The sequence below is a fragment of the Anomalospiza imberbis genome, chromosome 4 (genome assembly GCF_031753505.1).
Source record: "Anomalospiza imberbis isolate Cuckoo-Finch-1a 21T00152 chromosome 4, ASM3175350v1, whole genome shotgun sequence".
Classification (NCBI taxonomy): domain Eukaryota; kingdom Metazoa; phylum Chordata; class Aves; order Passeriformes; family Viduidae; genus Anomalospiza; species Anomalospiza imberbis.
In genome coordinates this window covers 52,773,127-52,793,747 of record NC_089684.1, presented here as the reverse complement: position 1 = coordinate 52,793,747, position 20,621 = coordinate 52,773,127, and the positions used below count along the sequence as shown (strand labels likewise).

General features: G+C 50.9%; 2 protein-coding genes across 2 annotated transcripts; both read right to left on the bottom strand.

Annotated features, from left to right (window-relative positions):
- Window positions 1-649: 649 nt before the first annotated feature.
- LOC137473439 (homeobox protein HMX1-like) lies at window positions 650-3,030 on the bottom strand. The gene is made up of 2 exons (XM_068189239.1): window positions 2,748-3,030; window positions 650-2,172 (listed from the first exon to the last, which is right to left on the bottom strand). Exons 1-2 carry the CDS (start codon window positions 2,956-2,958, stop codon window positions 1,592-1,594), a joined length of 792 nt encoding a protein of 263 aa, XP_068045340.1. The 5' UTR covers window positions 2,959-3,030; the 3' UTR covers window positions 650-1,591.
- An 8,343-nt stretch (window positions 3,031-11,373) lies between these two features.
- On the bottom strand, window positions 11,374-14,206 carry HMX1 (H6 family homeobox 1). The gene is made up of 2 exons (XM_068189238.1): window positions 13,751-14,206; window positions 11,374-12,081 (listed from the first exon to the last, which is right to left on the bottom strand). Exons 1-2 carry the CDS (start codon window positions 14,010-14,012, stop codon window positions 11,507-11,509), a joined length of 837 nt encoding a protein of 278 aa, XP_068045339.1. The 5' UTR covers window positions 14,013-14,206; the 3' UTR covers window positions 11,374-11,506.
- Window positions 14,207-20,621: the final 6,415 nt, after the last annotated feature.

Genomic DNA, 20,621 nt, shown 5'->3' with positions numbered 1-20,621 from the left:
AAAGAAGCGTGAGTCCCGCTGTCCAGACCATCAGTTCGTTGCCTACACCTTCCCGGGAGCAGCAGTTTGGGGAAACCTGAGCTATGAAATGCACCCAGCAGGTCCCCTTAAGCCTGTCCACTTGCTGACACCACCCTCACCACAGCCTCGACTTTTTTTTTTTTTTTACTTTTTTTTTTTCCCAGAGCAAGGGCACTCTGTGAGACACCTCTTGCTACTTGACACTGATTGAAAACGGATTAAAAAGCGAGAGGAGAGGTCAAACAACACTTCTAGATCACCGCGGCGGCCAGAAAACTTCAGACGGCCGAGGAAAGCGTTTCCCCGTGTTCGGCTGGAGCCGGCCTCGGCTCTCGGCTGCGGCACCTCCCCGGCTGGGAGCGAACCCCGGCAGCCGCCCCGAGCCGCGGGGATTCGCCTGCGCCGGGGTCCCCTCGCTGGGCTGGGGCATCCTTGCGCATCTGCATCAATTGCCCACGGAAAGACAAACGGAAGAGTGAGAAAAGGAAAGAAAACCCCTTCTTATCTAGCCGAAACATCTACTGTGTTTTTTTCCCCACTGGGAAAGTCGATGAGCTGCCATTCGCGCATGCAAGGGTGAATTTCGTAATGCGACGATTATGCTTTTATTTTTAAATTGTGCTCTTTATTTGTAAAATAAGAACCATCGATGCACTCTAGGAAATATCTTTCCTTTGATACTACCTAGTAGTGACTATTGAAAAGGCAGGAGTTTCAACTTTCTGAAAAGGTTTATTTCCAACCTTGGGATATAAAGCATGTTAACTTGGAAACCAAAAGACCACAAAAGCGTTTGCAAATTTATATGTAGATAGATATAAAAAAATTCAAACCCCCACTTCTTTACCCTAGGATAGCAGGTAAAAACGTCCCACGAGATTTTGAGGGGCGGGATTAGCACAACAGACATCTTGTCTTGTTCTGTTAAAAACATCACACGACCCCCAGTCTGAGAACCAGTTAGCACAAAACATGTAAGAGAGATCTTGGGGTGTTTCCTCCGAAGGGGAAAAAAACAGGAAAGTCACAGTTTAAGAACCAGATCTGAGGAAAGGTGTCTATATTTTGATAACATAAAAGATGGGGAGATGCTACTCAGAGGGATATTAGAGGAGGAGAGTTTGAGATAGAGAAGCACAGAGCGGCCTTCGCCATTTACCAATCTGTATGAAACGTGACTCGGTTCGCGGTAAAGCGACCGCCACGGTGCACGGGACAGACACGGGGACACGGTCCCCATGGACTGAGGCAGAGCACCGGCCCTCTGCAATACCGGAATGGGATAATTTGGAAGGGCGGCAGGCAGAGCACGTTCCCGTTTCTTTGGTGGCTCCGTGTTATCTCCTCTGTCCTGACCACCGAAAAAGCGCTGCAAGAGGGAGAGCGGGTTGGCACCGCCCTTCCGAGCTTTAGCAACGTGTCGGCAGCCCACGGACACGCGTGGGGGGAGCCCGGGCAGCCCCTCCGTGGGCCGGGTGGTGGCTGTGGCGAAGACGGACACTCCACCTGCACAGCGGGGTGATAAATAAAATCGGGACGGCCCCCGGCAAGGGAAGGTCGGAGGCCAGGGCTATACGTCCCCGTCCACCAGGCTGAAGTGTTTGCCCGGCCCGGGGAGGCAGAGGTAGGGGATGGCGCTGCCCGGGCAGAGCAGGGGGAAAGGCAGCGGCAGCAAGCAGCGACTGAGCAGGGGGCTGTCCTTGTAGAGGGACGGGAAGGAGAGAGCCGAGGCGGCAGTGGGGGGCTGCGGCTCCCCGGGGGGCTCTGCCGGCCCCGGCCCCTGGCCCTCGGGCTCGGATGACATTTGTCTCTTGAGCTTGTTGCGGCGGTTCTGGAACCAGATCTTCACCTGGGTCTCGGTGAGGTGCAGCGCGGCGGCCAGCCCGGCCCTCTCGGAGCTGCTCAGGTAGCGCTTCACATCGAAGGTGGACTCCAGCTGGAACACCTGGCTCTTGGAGAAGATGGTCCGTGTCTTCTTCCTGCCGCCTGCCGCCGATGATCTGCCGTTCTCTCCAGAGCCCCCGGCCTCTCGCGGCGGCGGCTGCCGGGGACCGCGTAGCCCCTCCGTGGGGAGCGGGGACCCCACATCGCCGCCCTCGGGGCGGAGGCCGCGGCTCGTCCCTTCTGCCCGAAGCCGGCGGGGCTCGCTGACTGCAAGGGCAAAGCACAGCATCAGTCCCCGCCGCAGCCCGCGCCCCCGCCCCGCATGCACGCACGGCCCGGCGGAGCGCAGGGAGAGGGTGGGGGACAGGATGGGGAGGGGGCTGCCGAGGGCTGGCCGCGGTCCCACACCCTCCAGAGGGGAGAAGGCTGAGGTGCTTCCATAAGGATCCAAGGAAATCCCTCTGCCAGCTGTTTGACAAGAAAGTGAGGAGCTCCTGGACACGGGACAGACAGCCGCAGTAGGCCGGGAGGGGGGCACAACACCCTGGAAGCAGGTTGGTGCGTGTGCGGCATCTCCCCGCGTCCGCCCGCGGAGCCTCCCCTTCTCCTGCATGTGCGTGTGTATCTGTGTCTGTGTTCGCGTGTGTCTGTATTTGTGTGTGCGTGTCCGTGTCCGTGTCTGTGCCTGCGTCCTTATCTGTCTCGGTGTCCGTGTCTGTGCCTGTGTGTGCGTGCGCTGGCCCGGCCCGGCCCGGCGGCACTGGGGGTGCCCAGGTTCCGCCTGGGGGGGGCCGGACTGCGACCCGACGTGCGGGACAGCCTGAGGCGGCTGCTGGCCGTACCCGAGTCGCTGGAGCCTTTACTGGGTTCTCGCTCCTCAGGCCCCTCTCCCTCCTCTTCCTCCTCCTCCTCCTCCTCCGGCAGCGCGCAGCAGGCTCTGCCTTGCTCCCTGGCCGGGCGGCGGGGGCCGGGCTGCAGGATGCTGTCGATGCTGAAGGCCGGCGGCGCGGCCGGGGCCGGAGGAGCTCGGCGGCCGCCCCCGAGCTGCACCATGGCGCGGCGAGCCGAGCGTGTCCGGGCCGAGCGTGTCCGAACCGGGCGTGACCGGGCCGAGCGTGTCCGGGCCCAGCGCGTCCGAACCGGGCGTGTCCGGGCCGGGCGTGTCCGAGCCGAGCCGAGCGGAGCTGCAGGACTGGCGGCGGCGGCGGGAGAGCAGCAGCCGCAGCCGGGGCGGAGGGAAGGATGGGTCCGCGTAGGAGGAGGGGTCGGGGTGACGGAGGGAGGGGATGGAGCTAGAGGGAGCCAAAGGACTGAGGACGGGGGGAGCGGCGCAAGGGAGGGGAGACTGCAGGGAGAAGAGGGAGAAGGAAACGGAGCAGGGACTAGAGGGAAGCGGGCAGGAAGGGAGGGGCGGGGAGCACGCTGAGGTGTCCCGAAAGGTGCCCCGGGCAGCCGCGGCAGGGCAGGGCAGGGCTGGCTGCCCTCCTGCCGAGGCCCTTCACTGTAAGTGGGAGGAGGGAAGGCAGAGCCAGAGCCCACGGCAAAGGCGAAGAGGAGGCGGGATGGCACAAGGGAGATCTCTGGATTGAAGGAGAAGAATGGAGGCAGAAGATTGGGAAGAGGGGAATGAGGAGGAGTCCGGCGAGGAAAAGCAGCGATGGTAGTCAGAGAGGGAAGGAGGGAGGGAGGGAAGAAGGGAGGGAGGGGGGGAGGGAGGAAGGAAGGAAAGGAAGGAAAGGAAGGAAAGGAAGGAAAGAAGGAAGGAAAGAAAGGAAAGGAAGGAAAGAAAGGAAAGGAAGGAAAGGAAGCTGAGCTGCGAACCCCTTCCCTGTGTTTGTACAGCACCTGGCACGATCCCAGGCAGTCTGCGGAGGGCATTTGCTGCAGACTGCCCGTGCCGCTGTTCGGCAGCGGGGTAGACTGTGAAAGAGCTGTTCATACAGCCAGAGTCTCTTCCCTGCGGTCCTTCCACCTGCAGACTCTCAGACTGAATATACATGGTTACCCTGGGGAGAAAGGGATCCTTTTTTTCCTCCCAAGGAGCCCCGTGGTGTCAGCCCCCCCTCCCCCCAAAATCCACGCATAACTTCCACACATTCCCCCGCACCTCACCATCCCCTCTACCTCCCCTGCTCCTCCCCGCAGGCCAGCAGAGCTCTTCTGTAACTTTCAAATGAGAAAGTGCTGGCCGGCTGCGTGGCGTGTGTGAGTTCTCCAAGGCGTGCCTTTGGGAGATGGAGACGCGTTCACCTGAGCTGTGCAGCTTGGGGAAGGATCGATGTGTTTCTGTACTATCTTGAGAACTTTTGCTTTTCACACCTCCCAGCACTGCAGCGTTTTAAAACCCGTTTGGACTACTCGAGGCAGGATGTCCAGCGATTTTAGAGCCGCCGTCCGTTGTGCATCACAGGGAAACCTCTCCCTTTCTGCGACCCCGTGTAAAGCCAGGAAAATGCTTCCAAGGGCGTTTAAGGGCGCTTTTAGAGAGAGTTTGGAGCCTTCCACCACGAAAACTGCTGAGGGAAAGCGAGTAGTCCTTGAAAAAAGAGTTGACAATAGAAGTGTTGACAGGCTTTTAAATATTGTGATGCTAGAGATTCCACGAGCTAAAATCAGGGACATCTTAAGGCTTTGGTCTGCGTTAATCTTTAACGCACTTGTACTTGAGAGAGAGGGTTTCAGCTCTTTTTCATTAATTTTTTTTTCACTTTATGAATGCACTCAAATTTTAATGCAGCCTTCTGCTGGAGAGCTGCACATTTTCCACCATCCGAAAAACAAATGTATCCATCTTCCATCAACAGGATTATTGGCCAAATACCCCAACTTGTTGCATTTGTCTTGCAGTCTCCTATAAGAACTGGGGGTTTTATCAGAGCAAAATATCCATTTAAGAGAGAGCGAGGGAAGGGCCAAGGGAATGACCCAGGTAAGAGAGTTACAAAATGCAAAGAAGCAGCTGAAAATATAATTTAAGAAATTTGGTCTGAGATGGTAAAACCAGGAGCATGGGAGCCTTGGATGCCCGGTTGGGTTGCTCTTTGCACTCCTGTCTCGGCCTCCCTTCGCTGTCTGCGAGTGAGGCACATCCCAGGTGCTCACATCTGTTCTTGCTGCAAACCATTCCCTTCTATTTCCAAAAAGAAAAAAAAAAAAAATCTGTCCTAAAAAAACGAATGCCTTGAGTCAGTGTATATTCCTAGAAGACATTTTCTTGGAAGAAAAAGTAAAAGCTGAAAAACACAGAAAGAAAAAGGAAAGTGATGAAGGAAACATAAGTTTTACTACCCAATCTTTTTTTCACCGCAACCTCCTCCACTCCCCGAGCAGTCCAAGCCCGGTCCTGGGAGACGAGGTCCGGTACCACTCTGCTGGGAAAGGTCTGTCATCCATTCCCAGCCCCATGTGACCACTTTTCAAAACCGTGGTTTTTTTGTGTTTTTGGTTTGGGTTGGGTTCTTTTCGTATTTTGGTTGGTTTGTTTGGTTGGTTGGTTTGGTTTTGGTTTGGTTTTTGTTTGTTTGTTTGGGTTTTGGGGGGATTTTTTGGTTTTTGTGTTTAGGTTTTGGTTTTGATTTTGTTTTCCCCCGACAAACTTCGTGCAGAGGGAGCACGCTACAGAGCTGGATCTCTTCAGCCCCTGGGACAAGTTGGAATCAATTCACTGGCCACAAGAGGATGCGGGGGAGTCCGGGGTCCTCCTGCAGCAAGTTCTACAAGCCAGGTCCATACCGGCCTCCTCATGTCCTCTGCTATGTCACTCATACCTTCAGGGGAAATTAAAGACCAACTGCACAACCCAAACAACCACCTGCGAAGAGTCCTCCTACGGAGGGAGCGGGGATGCGCGGGGGAAGGCGGCAGAAACCCCCGGGCCCACTGCACACACCCAGCAACAAAATCCGAGCCTCCACCCGGCATTTGACCCAGAGTTAACGTGGGGAGCAGTGTCCCACCGGGCGGAGGGGAGAGAGTCTTTCCCAAAATCCAGAGAGTGGTTCCCGGGACGCGTGGGCAGCCCCGGGAAGAGATTCGTGTGAGCAGGGGCAACTTTGGCCGCAGCCTTCGCGTTCTGCGGGGATCAGAGCCAGCAAGGAGGGTCTGGGATCAGAGAGGCCAGAGAGTGGATCATCCCTCGCGGCCACCACCCCCAGCACCGCTCCTCGCCATCGCGGTTCCTCCCGCGTCCGAAAGGCTGTCGGTAAGAAGCGACAGCTTTTCCTGCAATAGGTGGAGGTTTTCCGACGCTGGTTCTCATTCAGCCCACGCTTCATTTGCATTGTATTTGTGAAGAACCTCGTTGTCTGGGACGTGGGAGGACACGGAGGCCAGTACCGCACAGCGGCAGGGCAGGAAGAGCCAACCTTTTCCTTTTAGTAATATAATCCTGTAGTAGAAACTAACATCGTGCAGAGTGGAAACCTTCCACCTGGGAAAGCTTTTTACCAGAAATCACTCATCATACATATCTATATTTCCATTTTAGCTCAGAGCACAAAAAGTCTCTTACTCTAAACCTGATGGAAATTAAATCTGATTAGATGGTACAGAAACGCCAAAAAGTCTGGTTTTGCTTGGTTTGAATCGAGTTTGGTTTATCCCCCGAGGTACTCGGGGGCAAAAGTACCTCCCTGGATTTCAAATCCCCTTGCCAGTAAGACCCTGGCGACTGCGGACACAGCAGCACCTCGCAGCGCTCTCTAAACCATCTCGGATGCTCTCCCGGGACTCAGCCCTGGCGAGCGGGTCTAGAACAGAAGCCCGGTCCGAAAAGTTCATTAAAATCGCTAGGCAGGTTCGGGCACTTTGGCGCTGCTGGTCCCTAAATAAAACTCGCTTTAGCGGTTCAGCAGTGGCTGGACATGAATTGCGGGTTGCTGTTGTGGTCTCCCATAGCCCCGGCAGGCAGAGGTTCGGGGCAGCGGGGACATCCCTTGCCTGCACCGGGCAGCCCGGGGAGAAAGCGGGGGAGGGAGGACAGAGAAAACGGCATCACTAGAGGGAAAGCAACTCTCCCAGGAGTCCCCCAGGAAAGCAGCTACAAGTGTCAAACAGCCACAGGCTTTTCTGGGGAGCTGGGCACGCTGAGAGGATGCTCCGGCCCAGGAGGTGTCGGGGCACGGCCATGCTGTGTCGCGGGACAGAGAATCCCCTTTGGAAATTCTGTTTCTCTCTGAGGTCAATTCAAGAGTCCTCTGCTAAATCGCCTTCCTCCAGACACTGTGATTGATACCTAAGGAAAAATCTGGAGGGGAATTTCGAATGAAGCTAGTGATATCCAATTGTTTAGGAGGCTGGAATTGCTAAAGAGGAAAGGGAAAAGAAAACAAAAGAAAAGGAAAAAAGAAAAGAAAAGAAAAGCAAAGCAAAGAAAAGAAAAGAAAAGAAAAGAAAAGAAAAGAAAAGAAAAGAGAAAAGAAAAGAAAAGAAAAGTAAAGAAAAGAAAAGAAAAGAAAAGAAAAGAGAAAAGAAAAGAAAAGAAAAGAAAAGAAAAGAAAAGAAAAGAAAAGAAAAGAAAAGAAAAGAAATTTTAAATTTTAGGTGGACATATAAATTTTGATTTATATCTTTTTGAATAGACCTTCATGTATCTCACTACATAGAAATTAAATTGTAAGCAGAGTTGAGAAATTCAGGATAGTTAAAGGAAGCATTAAGACATCCATCATAAAGTTACATTCATCTGGAATGGGAAGGGAAATGTAGGAATATTGCCTGGATCTAATTTGAGGCTGACAGCGCTGTGGGTCCACTGGAGTCTGGAGCGAGTCTCTCTCCGATCGATGGTGAGCGTGGGGCACATTGGCAGAGGGCACAGACAGATTATTCCAAGATAATGCAGTGGGAAAGAAAAAAAAAAATAATCGATCCAAATATATTGTTGAACAGTGGAGCCAGCACGCACCTATGAGATTTATCAAGTATTGATTTGCATGAATATTTTAGACTCGTGCCTACGAGAAAAGTTATGGGCCATCTTAAACCGGTGAGCAATGTACCATTTGCAAAGTAGCCATTTAACAAGGTGCTTTCCAGCATATCGATCATTTTCATTTCAAGTGTAATTAATAATAACGTCTTACTGCATCTACACTAGGAATTTATTTCAAAAGGACAGTTCAGACTCTATTTTGATTGTCGTTTGTTTTGCTTAAAAAATCTTTTTACTGATTATTTTTATTAGCGTCCAATAAACACAAGCTGTCTTTGTGAGTAATCTGGCAAGGTTCTCCTTTGCCTCGCCTCTGGAGTGCCATCTAGCTAAGCTGTTGTAGCAACATTCATTAAATAAATGTCAACAGACAAGGATTTATGCTGCATAATAATATTACAGCTGTAGTATAACTGGATTTATTTTAAAACTATTCTGAGGTTGCTTTGATCTGTAAAGCAGCAACGTATGTCTCTATATGTCATAAACAGCCCTTGCAAAAGTACTTTGAGCTTTACAGTCCATGAACATTTTTCTTAGAGCTTTCTGTTTGCAGGAACAGAACAAAGCATGTGACTCTTACCTTTTTTATTCATTTAATAAAAAAATACACAGAAGGAAGAAAACTGTGAGGAATTTGCTGTCCTGACTTAAGGGATGGGCTTGGGTGTTCGGGTGTAGGGGTTTTACCTATTTTGGAATAGTCAATGCACATACCTCAGGGACTGCATCTGGTGCTAGGTGTTTCTCTGCATCCAGCAGAAATTTCTTGCCATCAGATACAGGGAAAAGTATCACTACAAAAGCTACGAGGTAAAGAAACCTGAGGTGTGTATGTTCCTACTTTCAGCACATACTTTTAATAAGCCACTATAAATAATTGTCTGCATGTACAGAATAAGGCATAAGTAAGCACTTTTTCTTAGATGACTTCACGTCTTGCACCTTTTAATATTTTACCATGATCATAAGTTACAAATACAGTGTATGAAAAAAATCTGTTTATTGATATAATCAGCACATCTTTAAAAAACAAACATACTAATGTCAAAACACATTTTAAAAATCCGATTGATCATTTAGCCCTGCCAGTTCCTTAACTTCAAGGAAAGAATATTTAGTAGAATCAGAAGTATAATAATCTCATATGTTACTCCAAAGAAAAGGCATGTGTAGAGTGGCAGGCATGTTAAATTTCTCGTTGGATTACAATCTACTCTGATATGACTGTAGTGAGTCAGGATTTTACTCCAGTAGGTAACACTGGGAGATCTGGGGAGCTGGATATGACGGGAAAAACTGTTTAGCCGCTCTCTTTCAGGGGCAGCCAGGCTTTGAACGGCATCAAAATCAAGTGCTTGCGCCCCGAGGAAGAAACATCGCCCCAAGTCACCTCCTCTGGCACGAAAAGGCTGAAGCCCAGCCCAGCCGCTTTCCCCCCGGGCCGGGGCACCGACGTCCCCAACTTCGCCTCTTCCCGGTCCTTACACCGCTCGGGGACCAGGCTTTAAAAGTTTTCATCTCAAATTTGGGTGTTTCATGGATATGCCAAAAAAACAGCTGGCCAGTATGTCCAGAGATTTCAGGGTGAGATCAGCATCAGTAGGAAAAAAAAAAAAAAAAAAAAAAAAAAAAAAAAAAAAAAAGAAAAGAAAAGAAAAGAAAAAAAAAAGAGAAGTGAAAAAAAAAAGAGAAGTGATAAAATAGAGAAGAAAAGTTAAAAAACCCCCAAAACTTCAAAAGACAACAGCTTCCAGAAACGGGCTTACATCAAAACCAGTATCCCGGCAATTTAGTGATTTTCTCAGGAGCTCATAAACATATACATACATGTATACATATATATGCAATTCTCGAGTGGTTTTGACTTGCAATGTCCTGACTTCAACTGCGCAGGGTGGTGCTCAGAGCCATATTTCTGGCCAAAGCAGAGGGGAAAAAAAAGAAAAAGAAAAAAGAAAAGAAATGAAAATAGAAAGAAAAAAAAAATAAAATAAAATAAAAGAAAAAAGAAAAAAAAAAAAGGAAAAGAAAAAAAAAAAAAGGAAAAGAAAAAAAATGGGGGGAAAGTCCAAGATTGTGTCGAGGTTATAATCCATCCCTGACCCTTCTTCTAGGGTTTTGTATCAAAGCTGAAGCTCCACCACATCTTGCCGATAGATTTCATAACCAGAAAAGGATTGCTCCAATTATAATGAAAAGCGTAGGAAAGAGTAAGAATTAGATCGCCCTTCCTTCACAGGAGACAGGTCCACATTCCCCAAGAGATCCAGGACCTGGCCTTGCCTGCAGGGACACCGAGTGCTCCGAGCTGGTTGGTTCAATTGCAGCTGATTATGCCCTGGAACTTACGATCAAAACTTGACTTTCCACCAAGGCTGAGTTTTATAAGGTCATTTCCCCCTTACTGTTTGGAAAAAGAAATTCAAACTTTTAGAAATAATGATACTCCAGAAATTCATTTTAAGAATGGGTAGGAGAGGGGAAACAAAACGGTTATTAAAGAAAAACAATAACTTGGCATGCATAATACTTCATATAATATCACGTTACAGGTTCGCTTGCATAATCAGACATACAGCTCCCCAGTCTGTTCCCATCTGATTATTTTTCTTTGCTTCCTTTTTAATTGCCAGTGAATTATTAATCGATTACACAAACCGATCCCGTAAGAGACGGACAAGTCGAGGTGCGCTTTCCTCAACCTCTTCAGGAGACCAAAAAAAAAATGTGGCAAATCCGCTTGTAAAATACAGTATGTAGAAATACATATATATGTGTATATATAAAACCGTGTATTTTAGCCGATAATTTGCCAGGGAAATAAAACGAAAACAAAGAAACCAAATCCTCACAGCTCGGATTTCAGCAGGGCGAATTCTTTCCAAGACTTTGCCTTCAAGTTGTTTCAAATCAAAACTTCTGCATCGAGAAGGACCGGGGGCATCAGCACATGCTTGGGTGTCGGTAGTATGGAAATGAGAGTAACGATGGGAGGGGGATATGTACGAATTAAGTGGCTAAAACAAAGGGCCCCGGAGAAGCTGCTGGAGGCCGGGATCAGCAGGGTCCCCCGCTCTGCACGGAAAGCTGCTGGGGCAGCGGGGAGACTTAAAGGTTTCCCCGGTAGGAGCGCTGGCCCGGGCCACCAGAGGTCCCGGGGAAGGTCTCTTGGACGCGGCGGGGCCACGAGGCTTGGCCGCCCGTGGGGTGGGGGCGGCCGGAAAGCGCCGGCTGTTCCGTACATTCGTGTCACGCTCGGCAGCTCTGCGGGTTGCAGCAGGAAGGGTCGGGGGAGTCTGTTGTCCCCCGGAAAACGCCGGTCTGCGTCAGCCCGGGGCCGGGGCGGCGGTGAGGGTTTTGCCGCTGCCACGGGACTGGATTTTCTTTGGATGCGCGGCGGTGGGAGCCCCGCCGATCTGATCCCTGTGCATGGCTGGGGTCTTTCAAGTCCTTTTGGCTCCCTCCGGGCTGCCGCACGTCGCTCCGAGTTAACCCCAAGAGTAAGTTTATTGCACGTTAAAAAAAAAAAAAAAAAAAAAAAAAAGTCAAAAAGCAGAAAATCAAGAAACGTGTAAGTTGAAAACAAAAAGTCCGTGGAGGAAGTGGGGTGGAGCTGGAAGCCGAGGGAGGAGGCGAGAGGCCCGCGGTCCCGGCAGAGGTGGGCGCTCAGACGAGTCCTGTCATCTGCGACCGTAGGAAAGGGAGGGAGGCGGCGGGGAAGGTGCCCAGGGGGTAGCTGACGCCGCTGGAGAAGCCCACCAAGGGGGGCGACATGTGCGGCAGGGTGAAGCCCAAGGCGCTCGCCGACGAGTTCTCGTGGTACAAAATGGGGACCCGCACTATCCTTTGGGCGGCGTGGGAGAGGTTGGCCGCTTCCAGGTCTGCGGCCAGCTGCCGCTTCCACTTGTTGCGGCGGTTCTGGAACCAGATCTTCACCTGGGTCTCGGTGAGGTGCAGCGAGGCGGCCAGCCCGGCCCGCTCGGAGCTGCTCAGGTAGCGCTTCACGTCGAAGGTGGACTCCAGCTGGAACACCTGGCTGCGGCTGAACACCGTGCGCGTCTTTTTCTTGCGGCCGGCGGCGCGTTGCTCCGGCTCTCCCGGCTCCTCGCCGCGCTCCTCCTCCTCCTCGCGGCCGCCCGGCCCCGGCCGCCCGCCCGCCGGGCCTCTCGCCGCCGCCCGCCCGCCGCCGCCCGCCCGCTCCGCCGGCTCCTCGGGCAGCTCGGGCGAGTCCCGGTCGCTGGCTGCAAAGAGAGGCAGAGGGCTGCTGCTGCAGGGATCGAGGGAGCAGGGGCATCGCACAGCCCGCCCGCGCCCCGCTCACCGGGAGGGGAAACCAACGCGGCTGCGGGGAGAGCAAGGCCGGGCAGCGAGGCAAAGACTCCTGCCGCTTCTCTGCCTCCCGCGATAAACTCCCAAATATTTCTGAGTTATACGCACGCATGCACGCATGCTTATATGGAAACACAAGCCCTGTATTTTATATATATAAATATACTGATCTATGGACATGCTCGTGGATCTGCATATGCGTGCGCACTCCTGTGTATGCACATAACACACACACACGGGCTGTTTTCAAATGATAAAACGCGCCCGTGTGTGTATATACACACGTGGATATGCACAGAAGTACGTGTGTAATTTTTATGTATGTATGCACACACAGGAATACGCGTGACCTCTTATTTATACACACACGTCTGCATTTACACACGTATGCACGTATACATACTTAAAAGTACATTTGTGAGTAAGTATACTGTGTTAGAAGGGTAAGCATAATAGTGCGTCCGTGTGTATATAGAGAGGGACAAAAAAGAAATAATTCACATTTTTCTTGACTACAAAAAGCTAATGGATGGGGACAACTATTCCAGTATCGGGACATACCTCCATGGAGTCTCCAACACCGTGCATTCCAATTACAATTTGAAAAGGGAAAAAATATTTCCTACTCTTTATAGAAAAGAGGGAAACCAGAAGAAAAAAAAAAAAAAAAAAAAAGGGGGGGAAAAAAGGAAAAAAAGCGCAGCTGTTTCTGGAGTACTTTACTGTCTCTATATGCACTTCTGAGAGAAATTAAAAATATTAATAAGTCCATTAATGTAAAAAGAAACTATTTGGATTACAAATCACGCTTCTTTTCCCTATTGAGCAATCATGAGATTTCTGCAGGCTCGTATAGGGTCACTGAGATGAGCCAAGGCAGAATTTTTTTTCTGTCAGGAGATAGAAAATAACCACTAACGGCAGCCCATTCACTCTATCATATGTTAATTTCTGCCCCGAACCCAGGCTTCTGCTCCAACACCCTCTCCATTGGGATCCCTGCAGCGAGAGGCCGCGGTGCGAGCGAAGGGCAGCGGGGCTGGCTCTGCAGGAAGGGGCGGCTGGGGCAGCCGGGACCAAGCCCAGCTGCTCCCCCGGCTTCCCAAAGTCTCCACTGCGCTGCTGGGGGACGGTGCTCCCAGCTTTCCGGCTTGATGGGGAGTCAAAAAAAAAAAAAAAAAAAAAAAAAAAAAAAAAAAAAAAAAGCCAGATCTGCCTCTGAAAAAAAATAAAAAATGAAAGAAGAGAAAATAGAGCAAGAAAAAGAGATGGGGAGATGGGGGGAGGGAAAGGGAAGAAAAAAAAAAAAAATCCCCAAGCAAGCCAAGAATCCCTGTTTACACTTTGGGCGGCGGGGCGGAGGCTCCAGGTGCCTGACACATAGGGAGCATTTCCGGAGATTTGCCCCGAGCGGCCGAAAACGGGGAGGCAGGGCGGGGGCTGCGGGGGCACCCCGCGCATCCCCCTCCGGCCTGCTCCGGGGGGCCGCGGCGGGACCCGGACCCCCCCACCCCGGGGGGAGCAGGAACACCCCCAGCCCCGGCCGGGCCCGGCGGTGAAGGATGGGGAAAGGCGACTTACTGTCGGGGCTGGCGCAGCCCAGGAAGGCGGCGTGCGCCCGGCGATACCAGCCGACGGCGGCGTCGCGGAGGGGGCAGCCCGGGGCGCCGATGCGCAGCGGGGAGTGCGGCCCGCAGCGCGGACCCCCGCGCCCGCCGCCCGCCGCCGCCGCCCGCCGCGCCCCGCCGCCCGCCGTGCCCTCGGTGCCCAGCAGGTCCTCGATGAAGAAGGACGAGACGCGGGCGGAGGTGGAGCCGGCGTTTTCTGTGGCTTCGTCCGGCATCGTCGGAGAGAATTGCGGGAGGGGTCCCGGCTCCGCCGGCGGCTGGCTCCTCGGCTCCCCGCTGCCCCGCGGCCGCCTCTCGCCTCTGCCTAGCCCCGTGGATGCTCTCCTGGTATAAAAGCGTTTTTTTCCGGAGTAATCATTTCAGATCGCGGTTTGCCATCATTTCCTGCAAGCTAGGAGGGGAGGGGGGAGGGGGAGGAGGGGAAGGGAACGGGGAAGGAAAAAAAAAAAAAGGCAGCCCGACAACCCATCGGAGGCGCCAGATTCTGCGCGAAAACGCTAATAACGAAATAAAAATGTCATGCGAGTTAAACGGCGGGCAGGAGCGGGGGATCCTGCGGTGGGCGGAGCGCCGCGCCGCGCCGAATGGGATCTGCGCGGGGAAAGCGGCGGGCGCCGGGCGCTGCCGAGCGTGTGCGTGTGTCCGTGTCCGTGAGTGTGTCTGTGTGTCCGTGTCCGTCTGCGTGTCCCCGTGTCCGTCTGCGTGTCCCCGTGTCCGTGTGTGTGCGCGCCGCCCCGGGGCCGCCGTTCACGAGCTCCTTATTTAGGTCAATTAGGGAGCAAATCCCGGCGCGGGGGGGCGGCGGCGGCGGCCCCGGCACACGGGCCGCAGCCGGGGGGGCTTGGCCGCTCCACATCCCGGGCCTTCCATTGGCTGCAGCGGACTCAGCGGGCAGCCCCGGCAGCCAATCGGCGCCGCGGACATCGCGCTTATATTAATATCATTAATATCATTAATAATAATCAACCCCCGCCCACCCCCCGCCGAGCGCTTTCATGTGGCGGCGGCGGCGATGGACGGAGGAGATGCGCCCTCCGCCGCCCGGAGAGCCGGCTTCGGCCCCGCGGGCCCAGCGGGGCTGTCGGCGGAGCGGTGAGGTTGTCCTCAGCCTGGAGCCCCCTGGTTGAGGCGTTTGAGTAGGTTTTGGGAGAGTGGCGGAGGGGCGACTGCTCCCGTGAGCAGGCAGTGGGTGTCCTGCCGGAGGGGACGGTGCCTGCTTGGGAAGGGGAGAGGACTCTCTTCTAAGGGGTCTCCCGTGGTCCGTTTTGGTTACCTTATATATGTGTATGTACCTGTACAGATATATTTTATGGATGTCCATACGGTGTCTGTTTAGTTTATTTAAGAAAGACACCCAAGCCCGCTCACCGGAGAAGAGGCTGTCCGGGACTCCCTGTCCCCCCCCGTCCCAGGCGGGGAGGCAGAGGCAATGCGCTGCCTCCTCCAGGACCCAGCCCATGGTTCCTGGCGTTACCCCTCTTCAGCCCGACTTCTTAATCATTATTTCACTGTAATATCATTTCGTGGGAAGCTCTTAAAGTCGTCCTCCCCCTGTCCCTTTTTTCCCAGCTTCTGCAGCCAGCCTTGGGGCATGGACCCCGGCAAGCCCACCAAAGTCCGGGGCGCCGGAGCAGGAGGGTTACCCTCCACTTTTCCCTTGGGACCAGGCGAGCCAGATTAGTAGAGGGGCAACTCGGTCCAGAATGCACATCGGAGACCCGTGGAGGTTTGGGTGAGTACAGAGATGCCTCTGCGATGCGCATCTGCTAGTCAACCTCTCCTCCCCTGCTCTTCTTCTCTTCCGGATGATCCCTCCTTGCTCCCCTTTGCGGTGCTCCTGGACAAGTACCCCTTCCCCAGGCCCCGCCTCCCCTCCCGCTGTGGAACGGGGGCACCGGTTCCTGCCCAGCGGGAGTGTCCGGCGGGGCAGGGCCGCAGCCGGGAACCGAGCCGGCCTCCCCGCCACGGAGCGGTCTCGTTCCCTTTCCCAGTGTGACACTGGGGACCTTTGATGTCAGGGCCTATTTTTGAAAGAACAAAAAACAAAAAAAACCTCAAAAAATGAAGATAAGGGAATAATTCCCCTTCCAAGAAAGGGGGCTCCAGAAAGATGCAAATGGCCCGAGCTCTGAATTGGACTCTGGAAAAGTGGGAATTCTCTCTTAGTTGGGCAGAGACCGAAGGCAGTCTAGTGAATTGTAAGCCAAGCGACAGAGCATTTGTCACTTGTTGCACAGAAGTGACGTTAATAAAGATGATTTTTATGCTTTGCACGTTTTGCTTGTTCCTGCGTAGGAAATACGGGTTTGGCCGATAGTTCTTATGCATTCATAAACCGTCAGCTCAATTTGACTGCCAGACTCAGAAAATGTGTGCTTTCTGGAATAAAGAAAAAAAAAAAGTGGTCCGTGATTGCTTCTATACATTACATATGCAATCTGCATGACTATAAAAGATATGCTTGTGTCCCATATCCATATTTTATAAATTGTCTGTACAGTGTGATCATACAACTTCTGTAATATTGTCTGCTTTCCACTTATAAATAGTTTAATAAAATCGCCACGATTCAATTTGCTCTTGCTTTCCCCACACCCCCTCCATAGTTCTTTAGCATAAGGTATAACTGTTTGGTGTGCAATAATGCTGAACTGTGCTTGTGAAAATCGTGTATGTTCAGATGTATTCCTGAAACACAAAATCAGGATGAGTAGAATTCTATATCTGCAAATGCAACACTCCTACATGCATGCCCGTGTTTATTGGGGATTTTTTAAGCTCGTAGCTATGTTTACACACTTTTTGCATTGCTATAGTGACATTACTAGCATTTCAGACTTCCTGTCCTTACTGCTTAATATGATGATGAGAATAAAAGGGGTGTGGGTCTCCTGCAGCCATCCATCAGAGTAGGAAGCAGAAAACTCACGCGATGTCGGTATTTTCTTAATTTAACGTTAGAAAGGCATCCTTGGCCGCTGCCCTTACACCTTTCGGAGTCACCTACCCGGAGGCAGCGGGGGCGGAGGGGTCCCCTTGTGCCGAGGGCTTTGCCAACACCCGGGCTGCCCCCGCGCCGGGCAGGGGCCGTGCCGCAGCTCCCGGGCCGTCTCCGCCGGGGTTCTTCGCGTGGCCGCGGCGAAGCGAAACCTCTCCTTCCCCCACTGCCCGCTCTTCCTCGGCCATCTCTTCATGGCACCGTAAACCTTTATTTTTTGCAGGCGGGAGAATGGAGAGACTTTGCCCGGGCAGGTCCTGATGCCTCCGGTGGGTCAGGAAGGAGAAAGAACCACGTGTTTTCTACAGAGTTGGCTTTGAGACCGGGTTTAGACTAGAGGTGGTGGGGCCTCTTATTTTTTTTTCCGTCCTTGGCTTTGGTTCTTTCCCAGATACGTGTTTTTCTCCGAGGCGTCGGAGACTTCCAGGTCCAGCGCCGCTCCGCGAGGTGCGGGACGGCCGCGGCTGCGGCCCCGGCCCCGCTGCCAGTGGGGTCGCTTCGGCTGAACACTCCTGGCTTCCAGTTCGTGCCCACCACTGGCCTGGGATGCCCGCCGGCCGCATGGTGTAGATGCCCGTGGGGGATCCCCCCGTCACCATCTCCGACGGCTCCTGAGCTCGACGGCGGCTGCCACGCGGAGGGCAGACAGAAGTGGGGATTTGGGGCCGGGCTCGGTGGGGGATTAGCAGACGGAGGGCTATATTTGGGGCCAAAAACGCGTGTGTGAGTGTGGCAAGAGCCTCCAGCGAGTCACGGTGCTGGCAGGCCGGCCACTCCCGCCGCTGCCCGGCTGCCTCCCGCACGGAGCGGAACGGCTTCCTGCAATGTGAATGCAATTACCCTGCTGGTGTTTGATGTCTCCCCTCGCTCTCCCTTCACTGCCTCGATGTGTCGTAAAATAGAAGCGAAATGAAAGGCAGGCTTTATCGCTCGCACCCCTAACCTCTGCTCCTCTTCGCTTTTAAGGGCCGCGATTTTTGGAGCCCGGATCTTTGCGGGGCGCCGTTGACCCCCAGCGCTGCGGGCAGAGTTGGCTTTGGGCAGGGGCATCATGCTCCCTTCTCTGCGTCAAAAAAAGCAGTGCTGAACAGATCGCTCAGTTCTTGACACCTTCCTAAGAGATCAGACTGCATCGCTGGGGGTAAGGGAATTCTTGGCCAATATCTGCCTCTGGTTGATCTATCTATCCATCTATCTATCTATCTATCTATCTATCTAATAGATTATACATATTTATAAATTATAACTATACACATAAACCCATATATATATACATATATACATATATACATATATACATATATACATATATGTGTGTGTGTGTACTTAAAAATAGTGTTTCAACCATGTTCTGTTCAGGTGTTTAGGAATAAAAATAAAACAAATAAAGGCTGTATTAGCATCTTCAGTAACTAGTCGTGAGCCACCAAAACGCAAAAACATTTCCTAGAAAGCAGTATTGCTTTTTTGTGTCCAAAACTCCTTCAGAGGAGCAGAGATGGTGGGATGGTTGGGCTAGCTACTTAGAAGCAATAATAAAACAAGGAAACAACAAAATAACAAATGAACAAACAACCCCCATAAAATAAAAATCAACCAGAAGATGATTGTGCCCCCACTAAACTCTGTGTAACACCTTCCTCTCCTACTCCTTTTTTGGAGAAGAGGGGGCCTGCTCACCTTCCTGGGAGCCACCCAAACTCTCCCTCTCAGATATCTCTCGTCCCTCTAGAGTTTGCCAGGTCTCTGCACAGGCTCTGCCGCCCTCAAAAAGTGGCAGGTGCGGAGCAGGGCCTAGGAGTGGTAGGTTATGTCCCGCTAAGGCTCGCAGGGACAAGTAGAGGGGACTTTTCAGAGGGGTGTCCCTGCCAGCCCCCACGCCTGGATGGGGGTCTCATGCTCATCTCACGGGGATAATCTTTTTTTTTTTTTGGGTGGCCTTTGTGGCAGGGAACACGAAAAGGACAAGGACACAGCAGTGGGAAACTTTTTCTTGAAGGTAGAAAATCCTAAAGCTTCTCAAATGTGGGTTAAATAGCACTTGAGTGCAGCAACACTTTGTGGATTCCCTCCCGAACTTGCAGTAAATTTTAATGGGTCCCTGAAGATGGGGAAACAGAGCAAATTATTTTTCTTTCCAGTGTATTAGCTTTATAAACCCAGCCCAGCTGAATTCTTCACCATCAGTGAGACTGGAAGAGAACTTTTCCCCTCTCAAGGGCGCTGCACAGCCCATGCTGCATCCCATGAATATGTTCATTATTCACAGATAGTCACTAAGTGCTTTGGATGGAAACTTGCAGCCTGTGGCATGTCCTGACTGTCCGTGATGTCTGTTTATTGCTCGTTAGAGACGCCATACAACTCGCAGCATGAATAGCATCGCTTAACAGCTGGCTTCTTGCTAAGTGAGGGCTATTTTAACCCATGATAAATTATCGAACTGGAGAATGTCCTTGGGTACCTGAATATATTAAGTAGGAAAACAGTTTAAAAATATTTTGGGGAATATCTATTCCCTTGTGTTAAAATCTCAGGGCCCTTTCAGAAATATTTAATTGTTTGAATGGAGATGGGGAGAGAGGGAGAGAATAAACCATCAGCAAATTATATGAGATCTTAAAATAAAAAAGTACTCCCTGCAGAAAATGATATAACAATTATAATACAATCCAGTTTTAAAGTGACTTTTCTAGAAAGGTCTTTGGCATTGATTTCCTTATAAAAATTTAACTTTTTTCCTTTTTTTTTTTTTTTTTTTTTAATGTACAGTGAGAAAATGCATGGTTTTATTGGTACTGGTTAGGGTCAGCCACAGGAGAATTATGGAGGTCATGTGAAATAGGTGCCAATAAAGCTTTTATTATTGTTATACAGACAAAAGAGCATTATGGAAAAAGATCCTTACCAGACCTAACCATGGATATTTTGTTCTGTTAACAATCACGCTGTAAATACAGAGACACTGTAAAAAAGAAAAAGCCCTGACTTTTCAAAGCTTTTCAGAACATTAACCTATTATCAAGTAAGATTGTTGGAACTATTTTCCCCCAGAGAATTAAGGTGTCCTGAAATAAAGGACTGCACACAACTCATTATTTTATCTAAATCAAAAGAGCTAAGGAGCTAAAAACAAAAATCTTGTACTGTCACAAGACAATATGACTCTCAGTTTCAAAATAACATTTAACATTTGATTTTTGTGTAATGCAACATAAAAAAAAAATTTTTGAATAACAAGGTACTCTTTAGTTTGTTTGTATATATCCACTATTTCAATCTGAAGATTTTCTTCCAAAACTTGAAGTTGAGGATTCTGAAGTAAAAATTAAAATGCTGTTTCCCTTCCTTTATTCAGTTTTGAATTATTATAGCAGAGCACTAAACTTTGTCAGGGGCTGTAGTGAACATCCACATGTGTTGATAGATTGGATTCTCAGATCAAACTTCAAAAACTGTTGGAGCTTAGTGAATTTCATAGAAACTCATACCTTCTTAAATCTGATTGACTCAGGAGTTTTAGATTAATTCCAGGACAGAGCCAATTTCAATCAAAGAAAGTATCAAGAACTAACAGTACAAAACATCCTTTGTACTTTCACAGTTGTGTAAAAGGAAAATTGATTCATGGATCAAAGTTAGCCCCCAAATATTGTTAATATTGGAGTAAAAATCATACTAGCTTTTCCACTTTGATAGTAAAATATTTCAAGCAGTGTATATACTATGGGGATATTCTAATGTTCAAGAAAACTTGTGACAATTACATTAAACTATATGATAGTAAAAAATCACATATAGTTATGATTTATATTAATAAGAAGCA